Source organism: Halichondria panicea, chromosome 10, assembly GCF_963675165.1.
Source record: "Halichondria panicea chromosome 10, odHalPani1.1, whole genome shotgun sequence".
Taxonomy (NCBI): Eukaryota; Metazoa; Porifera; class Demospongiae; order Suberitida; family Halichondriidae; genus Halichondria; species Halichondria panicea.
In genome coordinates this window covers 3,005,582-3,025,546 of record NC_087386.1, presented here as the reverse complement: position 1 = coordinate 3,025,546, position 19,965 = coordinate 3,005,582, and the positions used below count along the sequence as shown (strand labels likewise).

The 19,965-nt window shown below is 40.4% G+C and overlaps 3 protein-coding genes and 1 long non-coding RNA gene across 10 annotated transcripts; 3 read left to right on the top strand and 1 right to left on the bottom strand.

Annotated features, from left to right (window-relative positions):
* The first annotated feature begins 44 nt into the window (after nt 1-44).
* LOC135343162 (uncharacterized) lies at nt 45-1,522 on the top strand. Its single transcript, XM_064540134.1, has one exon. It carries the CDS (start codon nt 151-153, stop codon nt 1,390-1,392), a length of 1,242 nt encoding a protein of 413 aa, XP_064396204.1. The 5' UTR covers nt 45-150; the 3' UTR covers nt 1,393-1,522.
* A 3,560-nt stretch (nt 1,523-5,082) lies between these two features.
* LOC135343159 (uncharacterized) lies at nt 5,083-14,263 on the bottom strand. 7 transcript variants are annotated; one of them, XR_010397071.1, is made up of 7 exons: nt 14,091-14,263; nt 12,270-13,990; nt 11,984-12,068; nt 10,230-10,388; nt 5,739-9,878; nt 5,607-5,678; nt 5,083-5,304 (listed from the first exon to the last, which is right to left on the bottom strand). It is a non-coding gene; the product is annotated as an uncharacterized LOC135343159 (long non-coding RNA). The 7 variants fall into 7 exon arrangements; XR_010397073.1 differs by lacking the exon at nt 5,607-5,678; XR_010397074.1 differs by lacking the exons at nt 5,607-5,678; nt 5,739-9,878 and having other exon boundaries at nt 12,270-12,412; nt 12,464-13,990; nt 14,091-14,254.
* On the top strand, nt 7,373-9,789 carry LOC135343157 (ephrin type-A receptor 4-B-like). The gene is made up of 5 exons (XM_064540129.1): nt 7,373-7,630; nt 7,700-8,336; nt 8,425-8,574; nt 8,898-9,092; nt 9,239-9,789. The coding sequence occupies exons 1-5, from the start codon at nt 7,373-7,375 to the stop codon at nt 9,682-9,684; spliced, it is 1,686 nt and encodes a 561-aa protein (XP_064396199.1). The 3' UTR covers nt 9,685-9,789.
* A 117-nt stretch (nt 14,264-14,380) lies between the features above and the next one.
* Nucleotides 14,381-15,811, top strand: LOC135343158 (uncharacterized). The gene has a single exon (XM_064540130.1). It carries the CDS (start codon nt 14,446-14,448, stop codon nt 15,682-15,684), a length of 1,239 nt encoding a protein of 412 aa, XP_064396200.1. The 5' UTR covers nt 14,381-14,445; the 3' UTR covers nt 15,685-15,811.
* The last annotated feature ends 4,154 nt before the right edge of the window (nt 15,812-19,965 follow it).

Genomic DNA, 19,965 nt, shown 5'->3' with positions numbered 1-19,965 from the left:
ACAAAATCAGAGTGGCCACAAAACATCCGGCCTGTCATACCAGTGCTAGCTGAAGTGCAGTGATGATTTGTGTTGACTATAAAAGAAAATGCTGCAGTTCTTAGTCGCACTAAACCAAGGACTAGCAAAACCTAAAATAGTAAGAAAATCATGGGCAACAACTGCAGTAATAATCTAAAACAGCAATCAGTGCTGAGTGTATCCCAGCCTCGTCTTGTTGCAACAACATCTCAACTATTCCTCCAAGCAGCTCATCAGCAGAGGCCTAAGAGTGACACAGACCTCTTCAGAAACAAGACCCCAACTACAACATTACATCGATCACCACTGGTATTGATGAGACCAGCCAAAGGAAAAGAGACTAACTCAGATACAGATGCCTCCACACAACTCCTGAAGAGAACCACTTCAATTCGTCGCACTGGAGGCTACAAAGCTCGCTCTGCAAGCCTCAGAAGACAACGCTCCATTCTTAGACGGCGGGGCAACATGAAAGGAAAAAGTCGAACAACGATCAGAAGAACAATCGAGCTAGAATCAGAGCTCAAAATGGCTCAAGAGCAGAAAGAACTTTGTGTCATGGCAGCTAGAGGAGATCTGCAAAGTGTGGAGGCCTTTATTGACAGTGGAACGGATGTGAACTCTGCAGATGAGAACCAGCAAACAGTACTTCATCATGCTGCAATGCACAGTAGGGACGAAGTAATTAACTCTCTAATCGATCGAGGAGCTGACGTTAATGCTACAGATCTCAAGGGAGGTTTCAGTGCTCTACATTGGGTGGTCATCAATGCTGATCCGCAAACAGGCAACACTGATCATGTAAGCAAATCCCTCAGGGCATTGGTAAATCGTGGCTGCAAAGTGAATGGCACAGACTTCAACTTCGCTACAGCTCTCCACATTGCTACCCAAAAAGGCAACAAGACGAGTATCGAGACTCTAATCAGACTGGGAGCTGACCCAGACAAGGTTGATATTACGGGTAGAAACTGCTACGACATGGCTAAGAACCAACAGATCAGAGACTTTATGAAACGATTGCAGCAGACACCTAAAGAAGACAATCATGTATACCACATACTGGAGGTTCAACCAGCTCAACCTCCACAGAGTTTGGGACCACGGGTGCAAAAGAGACGCAGCAAACCTGTGTCAGAGCACATTTACCACATCCTCGAGTCCTCTCCCCCACCCCAACGCCTTACACCTTCCCCACCTCCACAGAGCAGCTCCACTCCCCCACCACCCCCACCAAGGAGAAGACGTACACTGTACTCACACTACGACTTTGCTGACACACACATCTACCACGTTCTTGAGGCTCCCCCTGCAACTAACAAACCATCTTCTCCTGTACGAAGAAGGAAGACAATTACCGGAAGAAAGTAAAACAAATTTTATTTGAACAATTGACATAAAACAGCTATTTATTAGACTATACAAACAACTATTGACATGTATGTTTCTGTTTGTCACCAAGCAACAAATGCACTTGTAATGAAAAAATAAATTTGAATAACTTGTTGTCAAGGAGGGCTGGTGAGATAATGTGGTACACACAAGTTAGTCAACATTGAGCATTGGTGTCTAAGCAACCAAATAAAAATCAACTGCATGCCTGCAGTTATCAAAACAATACAATAACAGGAGGCAGGATTTTTTGATTTTTCGCTTTTTTGACCGAGCTGGATGAGTTGCAGCTGCCATGGCTAAAACATGACAAACATGCAATGTTTTGAACACACTGACTATACTCAAAATACAACGAAACCTCTTAACAAAAATCTACGGTCACATAAGCATATGAATATTGCTGGCAACGCGTTTGCCTCTGTACTGATTGAGTAACTGCTTTTAGTGCTTATTACTAGCTTCCACTTTTTGTGTTTTTCAACACAACAACAAAGTGACTAGTTTGTGCACATACTATGTTTATACGCACAATTCTAAGAACCATGCATCGGCCTCTTGAATGATAATAATTATACGTACCTCGATCACATTATTGACAATGGTTCAATATAATTATCTGTTGCATGCACCTTTCTGCTTATGAAGTTTTTGTTTATGAATGTGCATGAGATTGCTGAAAGAAGCAGATTTGTAAGTGTTTACTAGAACAAATTAAAAGCTTCAAAAATGCAGATTTGCCATAAATGTGAAAGGGGATTAATAAAAGCCTTACAGTGTGTACTATAATCTTGTTATCCAAATATCCCGATTTGAATATAGACCTGCAGATATTATACAAATTGGACTTGAGTCAAAATAAACTGGAGTACCCGCTCCATTAAGCTGCATACACAGGTAACATCTGGTACCCTTCATAACTTTTGTTTGTACAAATGTGTTTACTACATTGTACTACTGTTGGCACTATTTAAATCAAACACAAATGAAAATTCAATGGCAGCCTGGATTGTGTGATAGTTAATTGAGATTCTCAACATTACACGTGGATTATCAGTGTACAAACATGCACATAACAAGCCACAGTGGCTGTCCTTACTAATCTGCTAACCCCACAAAGGTTATAGGAAATGAATACAGGCACTGAGAGATGTGAGCCTAGGTCTCTGCCTAGGGAACAATGTATAGATCTATCTAAATATTACAGTTTCCTAGCTGCTTATAGTAGGAAAATGTCGGTCTCTATTCCTATACAACAGTACACAGAACACTACACCAAAAGTGCATATAACATTTACATATTTTTCTACCTACATAACATGCAGGAGAGCTGTACCTAAAGTGAGGGCACAAGGTGGTTTATATAGTGCAAAGGAACTTCCTGCATAAGAATCCCCGTATTGAGCCATGCATGAGGCACACAATGAAGCTGTTGGCTAAACATGTCCTGAGAATGAAGGTCATGCGATCCCGAGGAAAATGAAAGCTAAATAGCGTAGGTGTAATCAATATAGGCGCACGCACTATATATATACCTTCTTCTATGGATGGATAAATTTACCATATTAGGAAGTCTAATTTCAGGTAGTAGCCAGCTGTGCTTAACAACTCCAGCAGATAGCTCAACTGAGGATGTATAGGGTCATTTACACAATTAACACCTTCCAACACTCATCAACACCTAAAAGTAATTAACTTCATGTGACCAATTCATTTTTAGTTAACAGGTTTTGAAGATTCGCCATGAATACTACTTAAAGCAGTACAAGTGCTGCTTTTATTTACACATGTATCCTGAAAGATCTAATGAATCGTCCACAAGAAGGGTTTCTCTTTGCTAATTAAAAGCCTACTTCAAGTGACTCAGGACATCAACATAAACCGTTTGAATTAAAATATATATATCAAAGGTAAAAAATAGGAAAGGGGGAAGGAAATCAAATCTTCACAAAATATGGCAAGTTATCCCACAGAAGCCCCACTGCATGGAATGTGGTGGATGGTAATGGCATTAAGTGTTGTGAGTTGGTCTATAAAATTCATATTTTGATGTACGTGTTACTAATTCGACTGGCACCATATACATGTATGAGCAATTGTCTCGACTAGAATTGAGGCATATACACAGCAGAAAGGCGGTTGTTTGTGAGACAGGAGTCAACCAATATTATAAGACATGCAGTAGAAGCCCTCTATATCATTATTATTGGGAATCATGCATATTATATAGTACTCAGAGTGACTAGCCAACGAACAAAACAAACAAACAGACTATTATACTTAATAAGTTTCCTGCTACTAGCATCGACTGTCTAACTTTGATGTGACTGTGTCCTGTTTATGCTAGGCAGCTGACATGCAGGAACAATGGGTTTTAAAGCAGCGGCACATACATGGATGTGGTACGTCAATTAAATTATGTACAAGGCTAAAACACAACAAGAAGTCACAGTTTGAAAGGACACAATAACCCAGAGCCATGCATGACTTATCAATCAGGAAGTCAGAGTCAATCATGTGCTTTACTTATAACATCACAGATTTGATAATTGAATTTGAACTTCGATCTTTGACCCATCACCCCCAAGATCATGCACACCATGCATTACGTGCATATAACGTAATGCATAGTTAAATAAAATGGTGCAACTGCAATTTGTTCAATACGTACCATCATGTGATTTGACACAGGATACTATACAAAGTGTTGACTATAATTATGAATATCATCTTGCAAGAGATATGCAGTGTGCATGAGCGAGTGGTCTAGTAATTTTAGCACAATTGTCTAAATAGCTTGCACTGTGTGCTGTGGTTTCCTGTACATTCCTAGTACTGCATGCACACAATCAGGTGGGCGTGATAGTCAATATGTACAGCTGTTTTGTAAATACATGCATTGCTAAGAGGTGAAGGTTGCATCCCAAACGGAGAGAGGACACATGCAAACTGAATCCGAATAGAGTGCTCTATTGCTTGCAAACTTGCAAATACAGTGTGTGTTGTTTGCATGCTCAAAGTATAATATCCCCACTAGTACTAATAGAAAAGCCATATACCTATAGACATTCTTTGAAATTTGCTGATGTTATCCTGAATCAAAATGAAACGCGAGTCAGACTAATTGTATAGTCATCCAATAACCACTCCTTGCGAGGTTAATGAGTATAGGAAGCGAAGAGATTATACCTGATGAAGTAATAAATTACGGGAGTACGCAAGTGTGGGGACAACAAACACATAAACAGCCAAGTACTGAAATCCATAGCTCCTTAAGAATGCAAACGCTTCAATAATCAATGCATAGAAGAGTTCAGATAATAGCTATTAGCTGATTTGGCTAATAGGTAGGTAAATACTTAACATGCACACTGTGTCTAAGTTGAAGTTTAGCCTCAGGCACAAAAAAGGAGTGAAACAATCAATTGGTACAAAGCCTTTTCTATGTAACACACACATATGCATGCACACTCTCCCTAATAAATATATGTACAACCGTAGCAGACAAGGTGACTGCACAAGCTACTCCAAGACAAACACACACCTTAGTTATGGAACACAAACGTGCATTTCTTGTCTAATAATGAAACAACACTAGGAGACGCAGAGGTGTTTACTCATTGGTTTATTTTAACACACTTGTTCTCCACATTAATATTGTTGGTGAAACATAAGTGACAATAAACAAATACAAAACAAAGTGATATCAAAATATTCACATGACAGTTTTGGAGTTCATATAACAGCCCAATGTAAGGTAGTCGTGGACCCATGTAAACTCTGAATCCACCTCTGAAAGTTCGTCGTGGAGCATAGCATCCTCGAAAACCACTGAAATCACAACCTCTACACCCACAAGCACTTTGACTTCTTCATGGAGCGTGAATGGGACTGTGTGTGTGTGTGTGTGGGGTGGGGGTGGGGGGAGTTTAGAGTTAGTACTCGGCAAGCACTCCATTACTTGAGAATACAGTGGAACACCTAAATGTGCACTCATTAAACAAAGACACCTCTTACAACTAGTGTTCAAGCTGGCGCTGTGCTAATGCCTCTCGCCATGTTTTTGCTTTCGCTCAAAAGTATTAGAGTAGTTTCTATAATAAATTTTATATTAAAGTTAGTTTATCTATATAAAGTCACTGAGAAGAAAAGACTTATTTACATGCATCTATTGTTGTTATTTATTGGCTTACCAGGCCCTCAAGAAAGAAGAAAATTGATTCTTCCAAGAGTTCAGTGTATATAAATATCTAAGAAGAAAAGACCTGTGTACATGCATATTGTTATCTATAATTATTTTTATATGGTAGTATTTTGTGGCTTACTAGGCGCTCAAGACAAAGATGATTCTGCCAGGAGGATCTGGATCTGGATCTTGGATATTATTTCTCACACATGGGGAATGAGCGCGCATGCGCATTACATCCACAGGAATAATTAAAGGGTGTGTCCAAAGAGATCAATTTCACAAAATTAATGGCAACTGCTTGCTAGCTGTTTTAACAGATATTTTCTGAGTATTGTAGCTAACAAAAAGCTAGCGCTTTAGTGCAAGGCTAACTCATATGTTGAATAGAAAGTTTGTGCGGACAGATGATGCTATGAAAGATTCTGAAGAGACTGCAACAGCCTTCGATGTGAGTCAAACTAGCCATAACTCGAGAAAGAAGCTTTAGTTTGCTAATCCACGAATCAAAATCCAAGAGAACGTGGCTAGAAGCCTATAGAAGCTGTTAGTTTTCGTCGCATTGCAACCTTTGAGCAGTTGCTGCTGGAATACACACACACACACAGTCAGCTTTACCGTATCCCTTGTGCGGCTACGCCTCGAGGCATAATCAGGACACGCAATAACGTGAAAGCTCAATAGAAGTAAATTTATAATTATGCCACTGAGATTCCAGGTGTGGCTTTTAAGTGCATGAATAATTCCGTCATCCAGGAGAGAATTACGACTCAGCGTATATATATACAAGCACCATGACCTACCTACTCCCGCAAGTATGCATACTCAGCAATAATACTTATACACGTATGAGCAGCTCAAACCTGTGCGTGCGTTGTATCTATTATATTTGGCAAACACATTCCTTCATTACGAAACCACGACTACACTAATCGATCCAAGAGAGATGCCAAAACACTAGGTTAAAAAATCATGCAAACACATAAGTGCATGCCATTATTGTATACATAATTACATTCCTTCATTATAAAACCACGACTACACTAAATCGATCCAAGAGATGTGATCAAACCAAGACACTAGGTTAAAAAATCATGCAAACACATAATTATTAAGTGCATGCCATTAATTATATATTCTTTGCAAGAACTAACATTAATTTGTGAAGGACAAAACAATTCATGCAACGAGCCACACACTACTACACGTGAGATTTTAGCACTTTCCTATTTTAGCAGGTAATCAAGTCCAAGTTATGATGGCTACAAACAGAACACAGTGTATTTGTAGAGTGTGAGTGCATGTATCGCATATTAATAGAATGAAGCTATAATTATATGAAGCTGTTAATAATTATATTGATGATACCTTCTCATATGAATTACGCATGTGCATGCTCTCTCCCATAATTATATAGCTACTATAAATAATTATAAATTATTCATGCTCTCTCCATTCACTTTTAATAATAGTGAATGAAGGTGACTATAGTGTAGTGTCTGCATGGTGACGTGACTACAACACACACTCCTCTGTCAAGCATGCACTCTCTGTGGGGTCAACACTGTCACTGGGTATAGGGACACTATAGCCTCTATATACTATACATGTATCTAGCACAATAAATAATGGACACTCATGATTGCTTGTGGTGGCTGTGTGATGTTACAAGTTATATAAAAATGAGGGGGGTGGGGCTCAACTCAGTCCAATATTATAATATCTACATGTAGACAGCATACTATTAGCTGCAGCCATAATTATATATGCACAATGAAGATGATAGCTATAGCCATCCTGCTGCTGATGGTGGGTGTGCTGAGAATGGTGGCTGGACAGGCTCCAGGAGATGAACAAGAACTGTGTTCAGTATCTCTACCTGCCCTTGGAGTGAACATTGTGGAGGACCCTCCTAATGGAAGGATTCTAATGGACTCCAGTCACTACAACCGATTGCTCCCACCAAACTCTAATCCAGTGTGGCAGGCAGTGGACCTTGATGGTAACAATCCCATTGGGACCCAATCATCAGTAAGTAATTCTAGCTAATTATCCTAAGCAGTGTCAAATTGCACTGATCTCATCTCTTCCTTTCTTCAGTGGGTAGAACAAGGATCTAACTGTATGTCTGTCGTCACTGTTTGTGGTTGGTCAGGTGGAGATCAGAACAACTGGCTTTTCACTCAGCACATTAATAGAACAGTAGATGAATATTTCCTACAGCAAGTCTCTGTACAGATTGAATACCAGCAGAGCATTTGCCCTGATGAAAGCAGTACAAGATGCAGGAGAACGTTTGACATACTGAAGTACGAGACCTCTGTAATAAATCCTGTAGTTGCCAGGGAAACTGATAATTATGCACTTATACGAACCTTGACAACTCAGGTCTTTGGAACTACCACAAAAAATACTGAAAACTTTGGATTCAACACCGATGAGTCTGGATTCTACCTCGCTATTAGAGATCCTGGCACTTGTATTGCCATCTCTCGACTGATTGTCTTCTATAATGTCTGTCCTGGTGAAACAGTCAACTTGGTGGTGCGTCCTGAGACAATAGCTCCAACAGTGGGGTCTGGCATACAGCTCAACGTTAATGCATCCTGTGTCCAGAACTCCAGCACAGTAGTGTCACTCATTTGTTTGGAGAGTGGTAACTGGGTTGCTGCAGCCTCCAGTAGGTGTGAGTGCAACACTGGGTTTGTTCCCACCATGAACGGAGGAACTTGTTTGTGTAAGTATCATCACATGTTTTCAGTTTGGGCTCACTGGCAATTGTATATACTGTTATATTAATACCCCCTCCTTACACACACTCACAGCCTGTGACCCTGGGTTCTATGCCAGTGTGGCTAATGGGGAGTGCCTAACATGCCCTAGCAACAGCAACAGTACAGCCTCAGGCCTAGCAGAGTGTCCATGTGATGATGGCTACTACAGAAAACCACAAGAGGTGGACCTTCCCTGCACCCGTGAGTTGGATGATAATGATATTTGGGTAAACTATAATCGTTAGTGATCTGAACAACAATCAGGACTGAATAAATGACCCATTATATGATTGCTTTATACTATAATTTATCGCATACATGCATATGATTATACAGCTTCTTGAATTGGGAATAGATTACAGAGATAAGTATATTGATATACACAGCATTAGTTTTTCTAAACCATTTTGATATAGATCTATATTGTTGTGTCGTTTACAACAGCATAGTTATTGGGAATATTGAGAAGAATTTCAACCATTTCCCTAGTATTCATAATGTCAATATAACACACACCCATGCAGTTCCCCCGTCCCCTCCACTCAATGTAAGAGTGGTGAGTACATCCAGTACCACACTAACACTAGCCTGGGAGGAGCCAGTATCCACTGGAGGTAGGGGGAGAGATGAGCTACGATACAACCTCTGGATCAGGGCGGCTGAGGAGAATGATATCAGACTATCTAATACTGTCACCTCCACCATAGGAGTGATTGGAGGTAAGCAGCTACGTACTATAGTCATGCACATTATGCACTTGGGAGTTGGGATGCTCAATAATAATAATTATCTAACCCTATATATACTCTAAAGCATGCATAATAATCATATGCACCCCCACCCCCCATACACTGTGTGTGCACAGGTCTATTCCCAGACATTGAGTACACAGTGTTTGTGACATCAGAGACAGATATAACGGATCAGATCCCTGTGGAAGAGGTGTTAATTCTGGCCAGAGGAGATGCACTTGTTCAAGCTACCAGACAGACTGCAACTACAACTACTGTATTAACTACAACTACTGTATTAACTGCCCCAGCAAACTCTAAACTAGTAGTGGGGCTAACTGTGTCTGTTGTGGCTGTAGTGAATGCTGCAATCGCTGTTATAAGTGTTGTCATCTGCATTGCTTATTTGTACCACAAGAAGCGAGTGTGGAAACTAGAGATTGAGCTACGGAAAATGCAGGTGGTGCATCTATCACATGAAGGATCCCCATCACATGAAGAACTCAACCCTGCCACTCAGCCGAATCTATCATATGAAGGAACCAACCCTGCCACTCAGCCGAATGCCGGATCGCATTAATTGTGGGAACTGTTCCAGACAATATGCATGAAACTGTCATAGACTACGAAGTTGTTGTTTAATTCATGTTAAACTGTACAACAAATAATATGATGTGCTTCGAAGTACATGGTATGCTACAACTACACATACTAATGTATGCTGCTCTTATTATGCCTCAAGGCTTAGCCGCACGAAGAATACGGCAAAGCTGACTGTGTGTGTGTGTGTGTGTGTGTGTGTGTGTGTGTGTGCGTGTGCGTGTGCGGGTGTGTGTGTGTGTGTGTGCGTGTGCGTGTGCGGGTGTGTGTCTATTCCAGCTGTAACTGCTCAATGGTTGCAATGCGATGAAAACTAACAGCTTTTATAGGCTTCTAGCCACGTTCTCTTGGATTTTGATTCGTGGATTTGCAAACTAAAGCTTCTTTCTCGAGTTGTATGGCTATACTTTTACTTGCGGTTGCAGTCTCTTAAGAATCTTTTCTACACTCAGCATAATATCATACATGTAAGTTACATCACATTACATAATAGTGTTAAACTGTGTGTTTGTGAGTATAACGTACACAGATCTGTGATTGGCAGGTGTGGCTTTTAAGCAGAAAGCGACTTGAATAATTCCGTCATCCAGGCGACCCAGCAGAGCTGTGTTGGTTGCCATGCATGTGAGCATGTCTCAGTCCACCAATCAGAGCGCCCGCCTCCAGGCTTAGGTCAGCGGAATCCTATACAAAGAAGAAAAATAATATCACCAAAGGAACACGAAAGTTCTTTCTATAAAATAATTAATTGCCTATTTGAAGGGCTGGGGGTAAATTTAGTATTCAGTACAATGAAGGATAGCATCATAGGAACAGCTAGGTAAATCCGACTAATATTTGCAATGTAAAAAATTGCCTTGTTCACAATAATACCGTGGGTGTGGAATACGCAAGATATGCAATGATTTTATTCAAATAAGGGGTACAAATGATAAGAACTCCATTATTCTAACGCCAACTCAAAGTGTACCATTTTTGTGGCTCTGGCAACCTACATGTACAATGTATAAGCTACGTCGCTCCGCTGCAACAATTCGTAACCACTGTGATAGTACAGTAAAGTTAAACAGTTGGAACAGATCTTACTACAGGCTGTACAACATAGTCATGTACGCATATGAAACATTGCAGCTTATACATAACCTACAAATGAAAAATCATGCAAGCTTACAAAACATGAGTAAGCACAATTATACAACCATGGTTAGGGAGCATTCAGCCAAATAACTATTATGTAATCTGCATGGGCTTCAAACGCTTGCATTGATAATATACAAGACTAACCAAGCAGGTCATGCACTAACAAAGAGACCTCAGTAATTGTGGGACCCAAAACAACACATTAGCGAAAAGAAACAAATCTCAGTCCTGACATAGCCTAAAAAACCACAAGAAGGACTCAGTTCTGACATAACCCCCAAACACAACATTAGGTAAGCAGGTTGAAGGTTGAAGCCAAATGTTCTCATTATAGGGAACACGTGATCTAACTCATAATGCTGCCTTCGTTGCCATTGCAAGGTACAATGTATGCATCCTACGATGTAACTTGCATGCTACAGTGGAACCTCCATTAACGACCATCTCCGAAGAGCAACCACATGCTATAAAACGGCCAAGAGCTCAGGTCCGGATTGAAACCACAATGACTTCACTGTAAAGCAACCTCTCAGGAACAGCCACCTCTCTATCCCATTATAACGAGCAGCTTTGTAGTCCCAAATCAGCTTTTAGCAATAGAAATAACCTCTCAGAACAGACAGCCACACCCAGAATTAGCAGGAAATTATTACTGAGATAGCATTATTTTGCCACAATCGTTGAAAATCGCTGCTAAATGTAGCTTGTCCCTATACAGCCTTCTTGGGTGAGCTAGAGAAGCAGTTAGCAAAGCTCCAAGATTGCAGCAGGAATTGACTCAGAGCATATACATGTGTATGGTTGGCAATCGAAACCTCTCAACAAAGACCACCTCTCTGTAACGGCCAAAAGGCTGTTCCCCAATGGTGTCCATTTTATGGAGGTTCCACTGTATTCGACTATTTTACTAGGCAAGGTATCGTCATAATGGTGGTGACTGGTGCCACACTCTACTAAGTGGAAACATGTAAACAATATTACCCTTATCAAGAGTTGTTGCCCTTATGCATAGTAATTAGCTGCCAAATATTCCAAGAATGCTTCTAGAGTGCCATTTGAGCACCATAACCGCATCCTATTAATTGAGACCAGTCAATTAATAAACGATTAAACATAAACCTTTGGCTAGGAGTTATTACTTGGATAACATGTCAAGGTCGAGTCTCACTAGAGCTCCTGTCTCCATAGACAACAGAAAGAGTGTTTTTCGTCTGAGCTCTGTAGCTGCAGTGGTAGGGTGCATGTACATGTATAGCCTCGATTCAAGGACGATTAAAATACGTATTTTAATCGGCCTTGAATTGAGGCTAGTACTGTATAGCGAGTTATTTTCGTGGATTGCTTTAACCATAGATACTGTACACTCTGTGGATGTGAAACGTAGGTAGTATACGGGTAGATTACGGAGTATTTGTGTTCACTCACTTGCAACGGCACCCAGCTGCAGAAATGGACACTTTTAGTGTTGTTTTTCTTGCACAGCTGCCCACTTGTGGCTTCAGTGGAGGAGAAGGTCTCCTGTACTTGTAGGTGGGAGGTAAGTCTATCATAGAGCATGGATATTGAGCCTGCATTATTAGTGGATAGCCTTTTGGAGCTCATTTTTGTCTGTAACTTACTAGGTGACAAGTTTGTGGTTAGGCGATCTTTGGTTGGGTTTATGGTTGGAACATTTCGCTTTGCTTTCCTGTTAGTCAATGAAGTGAAGTACTGGGAGAATGTGTTCAGCACTTAAGAAAATGTATAAGGCTAGCAGCAAACTGAATGATAGGTCAAAATTAGGTGTTCAACAGTACCTATCTTGTGGTTAGGCGATCTTGCCAACAAAAAGCTCCATCACTTAAATGATGTGGTCATTCAATAATATAGATGTCCTTATACCAGGAGAATCTATTTTGACCCTCAGTAAATGTTTTGTTATTTCAGGAAAGCGTGTCTTTTTGTGGTGAACATGTTTACTCATACAAATGTACTGTATGATGATAATGCATACATGATCGTACGTACAGCGGCCGGAGTAAATTATTATGTGCATTCTAACATACTTTTTTAATTTAGGTAATGCTCTATCACCAAAGGAAGCGGAAAGGAGCATAATTATTCCCTGATGCAATGCAAGACTAACAAACAAGTGTACAAGCACAAGTATAGCGATAAGACGAAGAAGAATCCTCCTTCAACTTTAAATCAGTTTTAGTTTTCCATTTAGTTGTCTACTACTAAGTCTATCTCCATGCATGGATGCCTGCCTATATAATATTCTGTGTGCATACATGCTGTGCTATATACAATATCACAAAAATTAAGTCAGCAGTGTACATGTAGCTAGATCTAAATTTGTCAGGTTCCAATATGATTTCTGCATTTCCACTTTCATTCATGAACATCTCTCCCTGCGCAGAGAATCAGTTAGCACTGGAAGAACTTGGACTGGGAGCTTCAGTTATCCTATCACTCACACGTAGTTAGATTATTATTGATTATTATTGTATGCAGTAGATTCCGTATACTATACGGAATTCCGGATACTCCGTCCGTGTCATCCGTTGCAATGAGTGTTTCAGGACTTTTGGTAGTGGGCGGAAGTGTTTCACATCCACGGAGTGTACAGTATCTATGCTTTAACTACCGTATTCACCCGAATTACCGGGACACAAAAAATAATTACGGCTTGCAGTGTCCCTTGGAATAGAGCAAGAAAAATTACGTTAAAGTCGAAGTGTCCCTTGTATTAGGGTGTCCCGTAGTAATATTTCCCCATTTAAGGTACGTACACGGCCTCGATTCCAGGCCGAGGCTAGCTCTGCACTAAAATGTCTTTCGTGCAGTTTAGAAGCTGTGTACGCGGGTTCCATGTCTACAAAGTGGTGTCTTCAACCGTCAGTGACATATTACGTTGCCAGAGAGTAGAATCCAGAGAGTTCTAAGAGTTTTGAGTCTCTATCGAGCTAACACGCTCTTTTTCGTTATAATTAGATCGGGACGTCTAAAAATATTTACATTTCCTGTTGCTCCTTAATATAGAGTGAAAAAAATTACGTAAGTCCGAAGTGTCCCTTAGAATAGAGTGTCCCGGTAATTCGGGTGAATACGGTAAACATTTCACGGATTTATTTTCGACGATAAAAGTTCAAATGGCCACACCCCTGCAGTAGGAATAAACACTGATTCCACGAAAACAACCAGTTTCATTAACATACGGACGGTATAGTAGTATAAATTTATTATTATTATCAGCTTTTGTACCTTTTATTTAAATGACTGTCCACACAGTTTAACTTCTTGGACAAGCAACTTGGGCTGTATAGAGTGTCAGCTCAGCTATGGAGAGGGAGTTAATATCAACTACTCCAGCATCAGCCATTTTACTATCAGTTGCGCGCAAGCAGAGTTAGCCTCGAGACCAGGCCGTTTAATCGGCCTGGATTCGAGGCTAATGCAGAGTGTGAGCCCTCTGACCTCAACGTGCAAACATCCTGCATGACAGCTAGTGCATTGATGATTGCGCGCATAGTGTTGACTATAAAAGAAAATACTGCAGTTCTAGTTGCACTAAACCAAGCAAGCAAGCAAGCAAGGACTAAACTAATAGAACAAAATCATGGGTAACAACTGCAGTAATAATCTAAAACAGCAATCAGTGCAGAGTGTGTCCCAGCCTCGTCTTGTTGCGACAACCACATCTCAACTATTCCTCCAAGCATCTCATGAGCAGAGGCCCATGAGTGACACAGACCTATTCAGAAAGAAAGCCCCAACTACAACATCACTTCGATCACCACTGGTATTGATGAGACCAGCCAAAGAAAAAGAAACGACCTCAGATGCCTCCACACAACTCCCGAGGAGAAGCACTTCAATTCGCCGCACTGGAGGCTACAAAGCTCGCTCTGCAAGCCTTAGAAGACAACGCTCCATTCTTAGACTGCGGGGCAACATGAAAGGAAAAAGTCGAACAACAATCAGAAGAACAATCGAGCTAGAATCAGAGCTCAAAATGGCTCAAGAGCAGAAAGAACTTTGTATCATGGCAGCTAGAGGAGATTTGCTAAGTGTGGAGGCCTTTGTTGACAGTGGAACAGATGTGAACTCTGCAGATGAGAACCAGCAAACAGTACTTCATCATGCTGCAATGCACAGTAGGGACGAAGTAATTAACTCTCTAATCGACCGAGGAGCTGACGTTAACGCTACAGATCTCAAGGGAGGATTCAGTGCTCTACATTGGGTGGTAATCAATGCTGATCCGCAAACAGGCAACACTGATCATGTAAGCAAGTCCCTCAGGGCATTGGTAAATCGTGGCTGCAAAGTGAATGGCACAGACTTCAACTTCGCTACAGCTCTCCACATTGCTGCCCAAAAAGGCAACAAGACGAGTATCGAGACTCTAATCAGACTGGGAGCTGACCCAGACAAGGTTGATATTACGGGTAGAAACTGCTACGACATGGCTAAGAACCAACAGATCAGAGACTTTATGAAACGATTGCAGCAGACACCTAAAGAAGACAAGCACGTATACCACATACTGGAGGTTCAACCAGCTCAACCTCCACAGAGTTTGGGACCACATGTGCAAAAGAGACGCAGCAAACCTGTGTCAGAGCACATCTACCACATCCTCGAGTCCTCTCCCCCACCCCAACGCCTTACACCTTCCCCACCTCCACAGAGCAGCTCCACTCCCCCACCACCCCCACCAAGGAGAAGACGTACACTGTACTCACACTACGACTTTGCTGACACACACATCTACCACGTTCTTGAGGTTCTACCTGCAACTAACAAACCATCTTCTCCTGTACGAAGAAGGAAGACAATTACAAGAAGAAAGTAAAACGAATATTATAATTATGAACAATACATAAAACAGCTATTTATTAGACTATACACACTATTAACATGTATGTTTCTGTTTGTCTAAGCAACAAATGCACTTAAAATGAGCAATAAAATTTGAAGAACCTGTTGTCAAGGAGGGCTGGTGAGATAATGTGGCACACGCAAGTTAGTCAACATTGAGCATTGGTGTCTAAGCGCAACCAAATAAGGGAATTAAAAAATAAAACTGCATGCCTGAAAAATTACGGACCATACAATATACAATAACACAGGAGCATCCCACTCATTATGCAGGCTCAACACTCACGCAGCTTTTGATTTTCCACTTTTCTGACCGAGGTGGGCATGAGCCACAGTTGCCATGGCTGAAACATGACAAACATGTGGTTTGATTTAACGAGCACAAACACGTACACTGACTACTCAAAATACCACGAAAACCTCTTAACAAAATCTACGGTCACATAAGTATATAGAATATTGCTGGCAACTCATTTGTATTCATGTCTGTGTATTGATTAGAGTAACTGGGTTTAGTGCTTATTGCTAGCTTCCACTTTTTGTGTTTTTCAACACAACAAAGTGACTAGTTTGTGCACATACTGTGTTTATACGCACAATTCCAAGAACCATGCATGCAACAGCAGCCCCCTTAAAAAATCATCATGTTCGAATCATACCTCAATCACATTATTGACAAGGTTCAATATATCTGCTACAGCTTTCTGCTTATGAAGTTTTTGTATATGGCTACGAAGCAATTTAAAGATTATCGTGAGATTGCTGAAAGAAGCAGATTTGTAAGTGTTTGCCAGAACAAATTAAAATGCAGATCTGCAATAAATGTGAAGGGGAATAATAAAAGCCTTACAGTGTGTACTATAATCTTGTTATCCAAATATCCCGAGCTGAATATAGACCTGCAGATAAAATAATAATGATATAAAAGTTGAACTTGAGTCGTACACAAGTAACATCTGGGCCCCTTCATAACTAGTGTTTGTACAACATTTTTAATGTGTTTACTACATTGCATGTACCACTGTTGGCACTATTTGAATCAAACAAAATGGAAATTCAATGGCAGCCTGGATCGTGTGATAGTTAATTGAGATTCTCAACATTACACGTGGACTATCAGTGTACACATAACAAGCCACAGTGGCTGTCCTTACTAATCTGCTAAAGTTAATTGACCCCACAAAGGTTATAGGAAATGAATACAGGCACTGAGAGATGTGAGCCTAGGTCTCTGCCTAGGGAATAATGCCTACCAGTTTCCTAGCTGATAATAGTAGAAAAGGTATCTATTCGTCAACAACCGTTAAGAACACTACACACCAAAAAGTGCATTTTTCATTCACATGCATATTCATCTACATACACATGTCAGTCATACAGCCAAGAAGACTCCCTACAAGGTCGACCCACACTCTCCACCATGATATGACGTGTGTGTACATACTCTAGCTACATGTGTACGTATGTTAAATGAATCAACCAGCCCGAAATGTTGCAGGATATTATATCGATATTACCTAAAGTGAGGGCAAAAGGTGGCAGTGCAAAGGAAACTTCCTGTATAGGAATCCCCAAATTGAGCCATGCATGAGGCACACAATGATGCTGTTGGCCAAACATGTCCCGAGAGTAAAGGGTATGCGATCCCTCCCAAGGAAGATGAAAGCTAAATAGCGTAGGTGTAATCAGTATAGGCACACGCACTATCTTATTATTCTATGGACACTTTGATGAAGTTTACCATATTAGGTAGTCTAACTGCCATGGTACATTGTTCCCCAGCTCAATTTCAGTTACTTGAGGAGGTCTAGCAGGTAGTAGCCAGCTGTGATTAATTAACAGCTCCAGCTGATTGCTCAACTGAGTCTTTACATACACAATTACCACCTGAATTGACATCATCAACACCTAGAGTAATTAACTGCATGTGTTTTGAAATTAAAGGTTCACCATAAAATATTTAGACATCATTATACAGGTACTGCTTTATTTACACAGGTGCCCTGAAAGATCTAAGGAATCAGCCATACAAGAAGTGGTTTCTCTTTGCTAATTAAAACTCCACTTCAAAGACTCAGGAGATCAACAAAAATGTTTGATCAGAAGAATTAAAATATATTATCAGTGGTGAAAAGGGGAAGGAAAATAATGTTCACAGAATATGGCTAGTTACCCCACAGAAGCCCCCACTGGAATGTGGTACATAGCAACCGCAGCATTAAGTGTTGTGAGGTGACCATTACTCGATCCATGGTCATAAAATTCATATTTTGATGTGTATAAAGATACATTCGACTGGCACCGTAATGTATAAGCAATTGTCTCGACTAGAATGGAGGCATATACACAGCAGAAAGACGTCTGTTTGTGAGACAGGATACATGTACAAGCAATTGTCTCGACTAGAATTGAGGCATATACATCATATACACAGCAGAAAGACGTCTGTTTGTGAGACAGGAGTCAACCAATATTATAAGACAGCAGAAGCCCTCTATAACAGCTAGGAAACAATGTTTTGGTGTACATAATTATATTGAGGGTACATTTAGGACATGCATGGGCACCCCTTTACATATCGCAAGGGTGGCCACTAAGAGGAGTTATTATGCAGAGACCAATACATTTCATCATTATTATTGGGGAGCATGCATAGGACTCAAGTGTGCATGACCAGCCAAAAAACAAAACAAACAAAACAAACAGACCCTTACTCAATAGTTTCCTGCTACTAGCATCTACGGTCCAACTTTGATGGGACTGTGTCCTGTTTATGATAGGCAGCTGACATGCAGGAACAATGGGTTTTAAAGCAGAGGCACATACATGGATGTGGTACGTACGTCAATTAAATTAAACATAATAATGCGCATGTCAAATGTTTGCAGTTTGAAAGGACACAATAACCCGGAGTCATATCTTATCAATCAGGAAGTCAGAGTCAATCATGTGCTTTACCTTACCTTATTAGAGCATTCACACCTATATCACAGATTTGATAATTGAATTGAACTTCCTTTATAAAACATGACCCATGACCCCCAAGATCATGCACACCATGCATTACATGCATATAACGTAATGCATGGTTGAATAAAAATTAATGGTGCAACTGCAATTTGTTCAATACCATCATGTGATTTGACACAGGATACTATACAAAGCGTTAACAAAGGGTTAATTATAAATTATAAGTCTCATCTTGCAACAGACAGTGCATGCATGAGCGGTCTAGTAATTTTAGCACTCTTAGCAGTCTAGTAATTTTAGCACTCTTAGCACTCCTGTGTTGTGGTTTCCTGTACATTCCTATAGGGAGCATGGGCACACAATCAGGTGGGCGTGTTGGTCAACATGTATACACAATACAACTGTTTTGTAAATACATGCATTGTGTATGAGGTGAAGGTTGCATCACAAACAGAGAGAGGACACATGCAACCTGAGTCCAAATAGGGTACTCTGTTGCAAACTTGTTTATTAATTAATATAGCAAATACAGTGTGTTGTTTGCAATCTCAAAGTTATAATACCCACCCACTAATTATAAAGAGAGACGACCCGACCCCCTCCTGCATGTATGTAGTGAACAGCTAGTTAAAAGCTTGTGTATATGAATACGGACAAGGGGGAATAAACTATGCATAATTTAAATACTTCGTTTAAATTCCAACTGAGCCACCTCCCACTAGCACAAATAGAAAAAGCCATAAAATTATACCTACAGACATTCTTTGAAATTGCTGATGTTATCATGAATCAAAATGACACGAGTCAGACTAATGTATAGTCATCCAATAACCATGCAAGGTTAATGAGTAGGAAGCGAAGAGATTATACCTGATGAAGTAATACATTACGAAGGTACGCAAGTGTAGGGACAACAACACATAAACAGCCAAGCATTGAGTTCCATAGCTCCTTAAATGTAACCAGAATGTAAACGTTTCACATAATTCAATATTCACTATTGAATAGAGGAGTTCAGATAACAGCAATTAGCTGACTTGGCTAAAGGGTACGTAAATACTTATCATGCACACTGTGTACGAGTTGAAGTTAGCCTCTGAAACAATGTATTGGCAAGATATTCACGAAGCCCCACACATGAACACACATGCACGCTCTCCCTAAATATTATGTACGCTTCACTGAATAGAGGAGTTCAATAGCAATTAGCTGACTTGGCTAAAGGGTACGTAAATACTTATCATGCACACGGTGTATGAGTTGAAGTTTAGCCTCAGGCACAAAA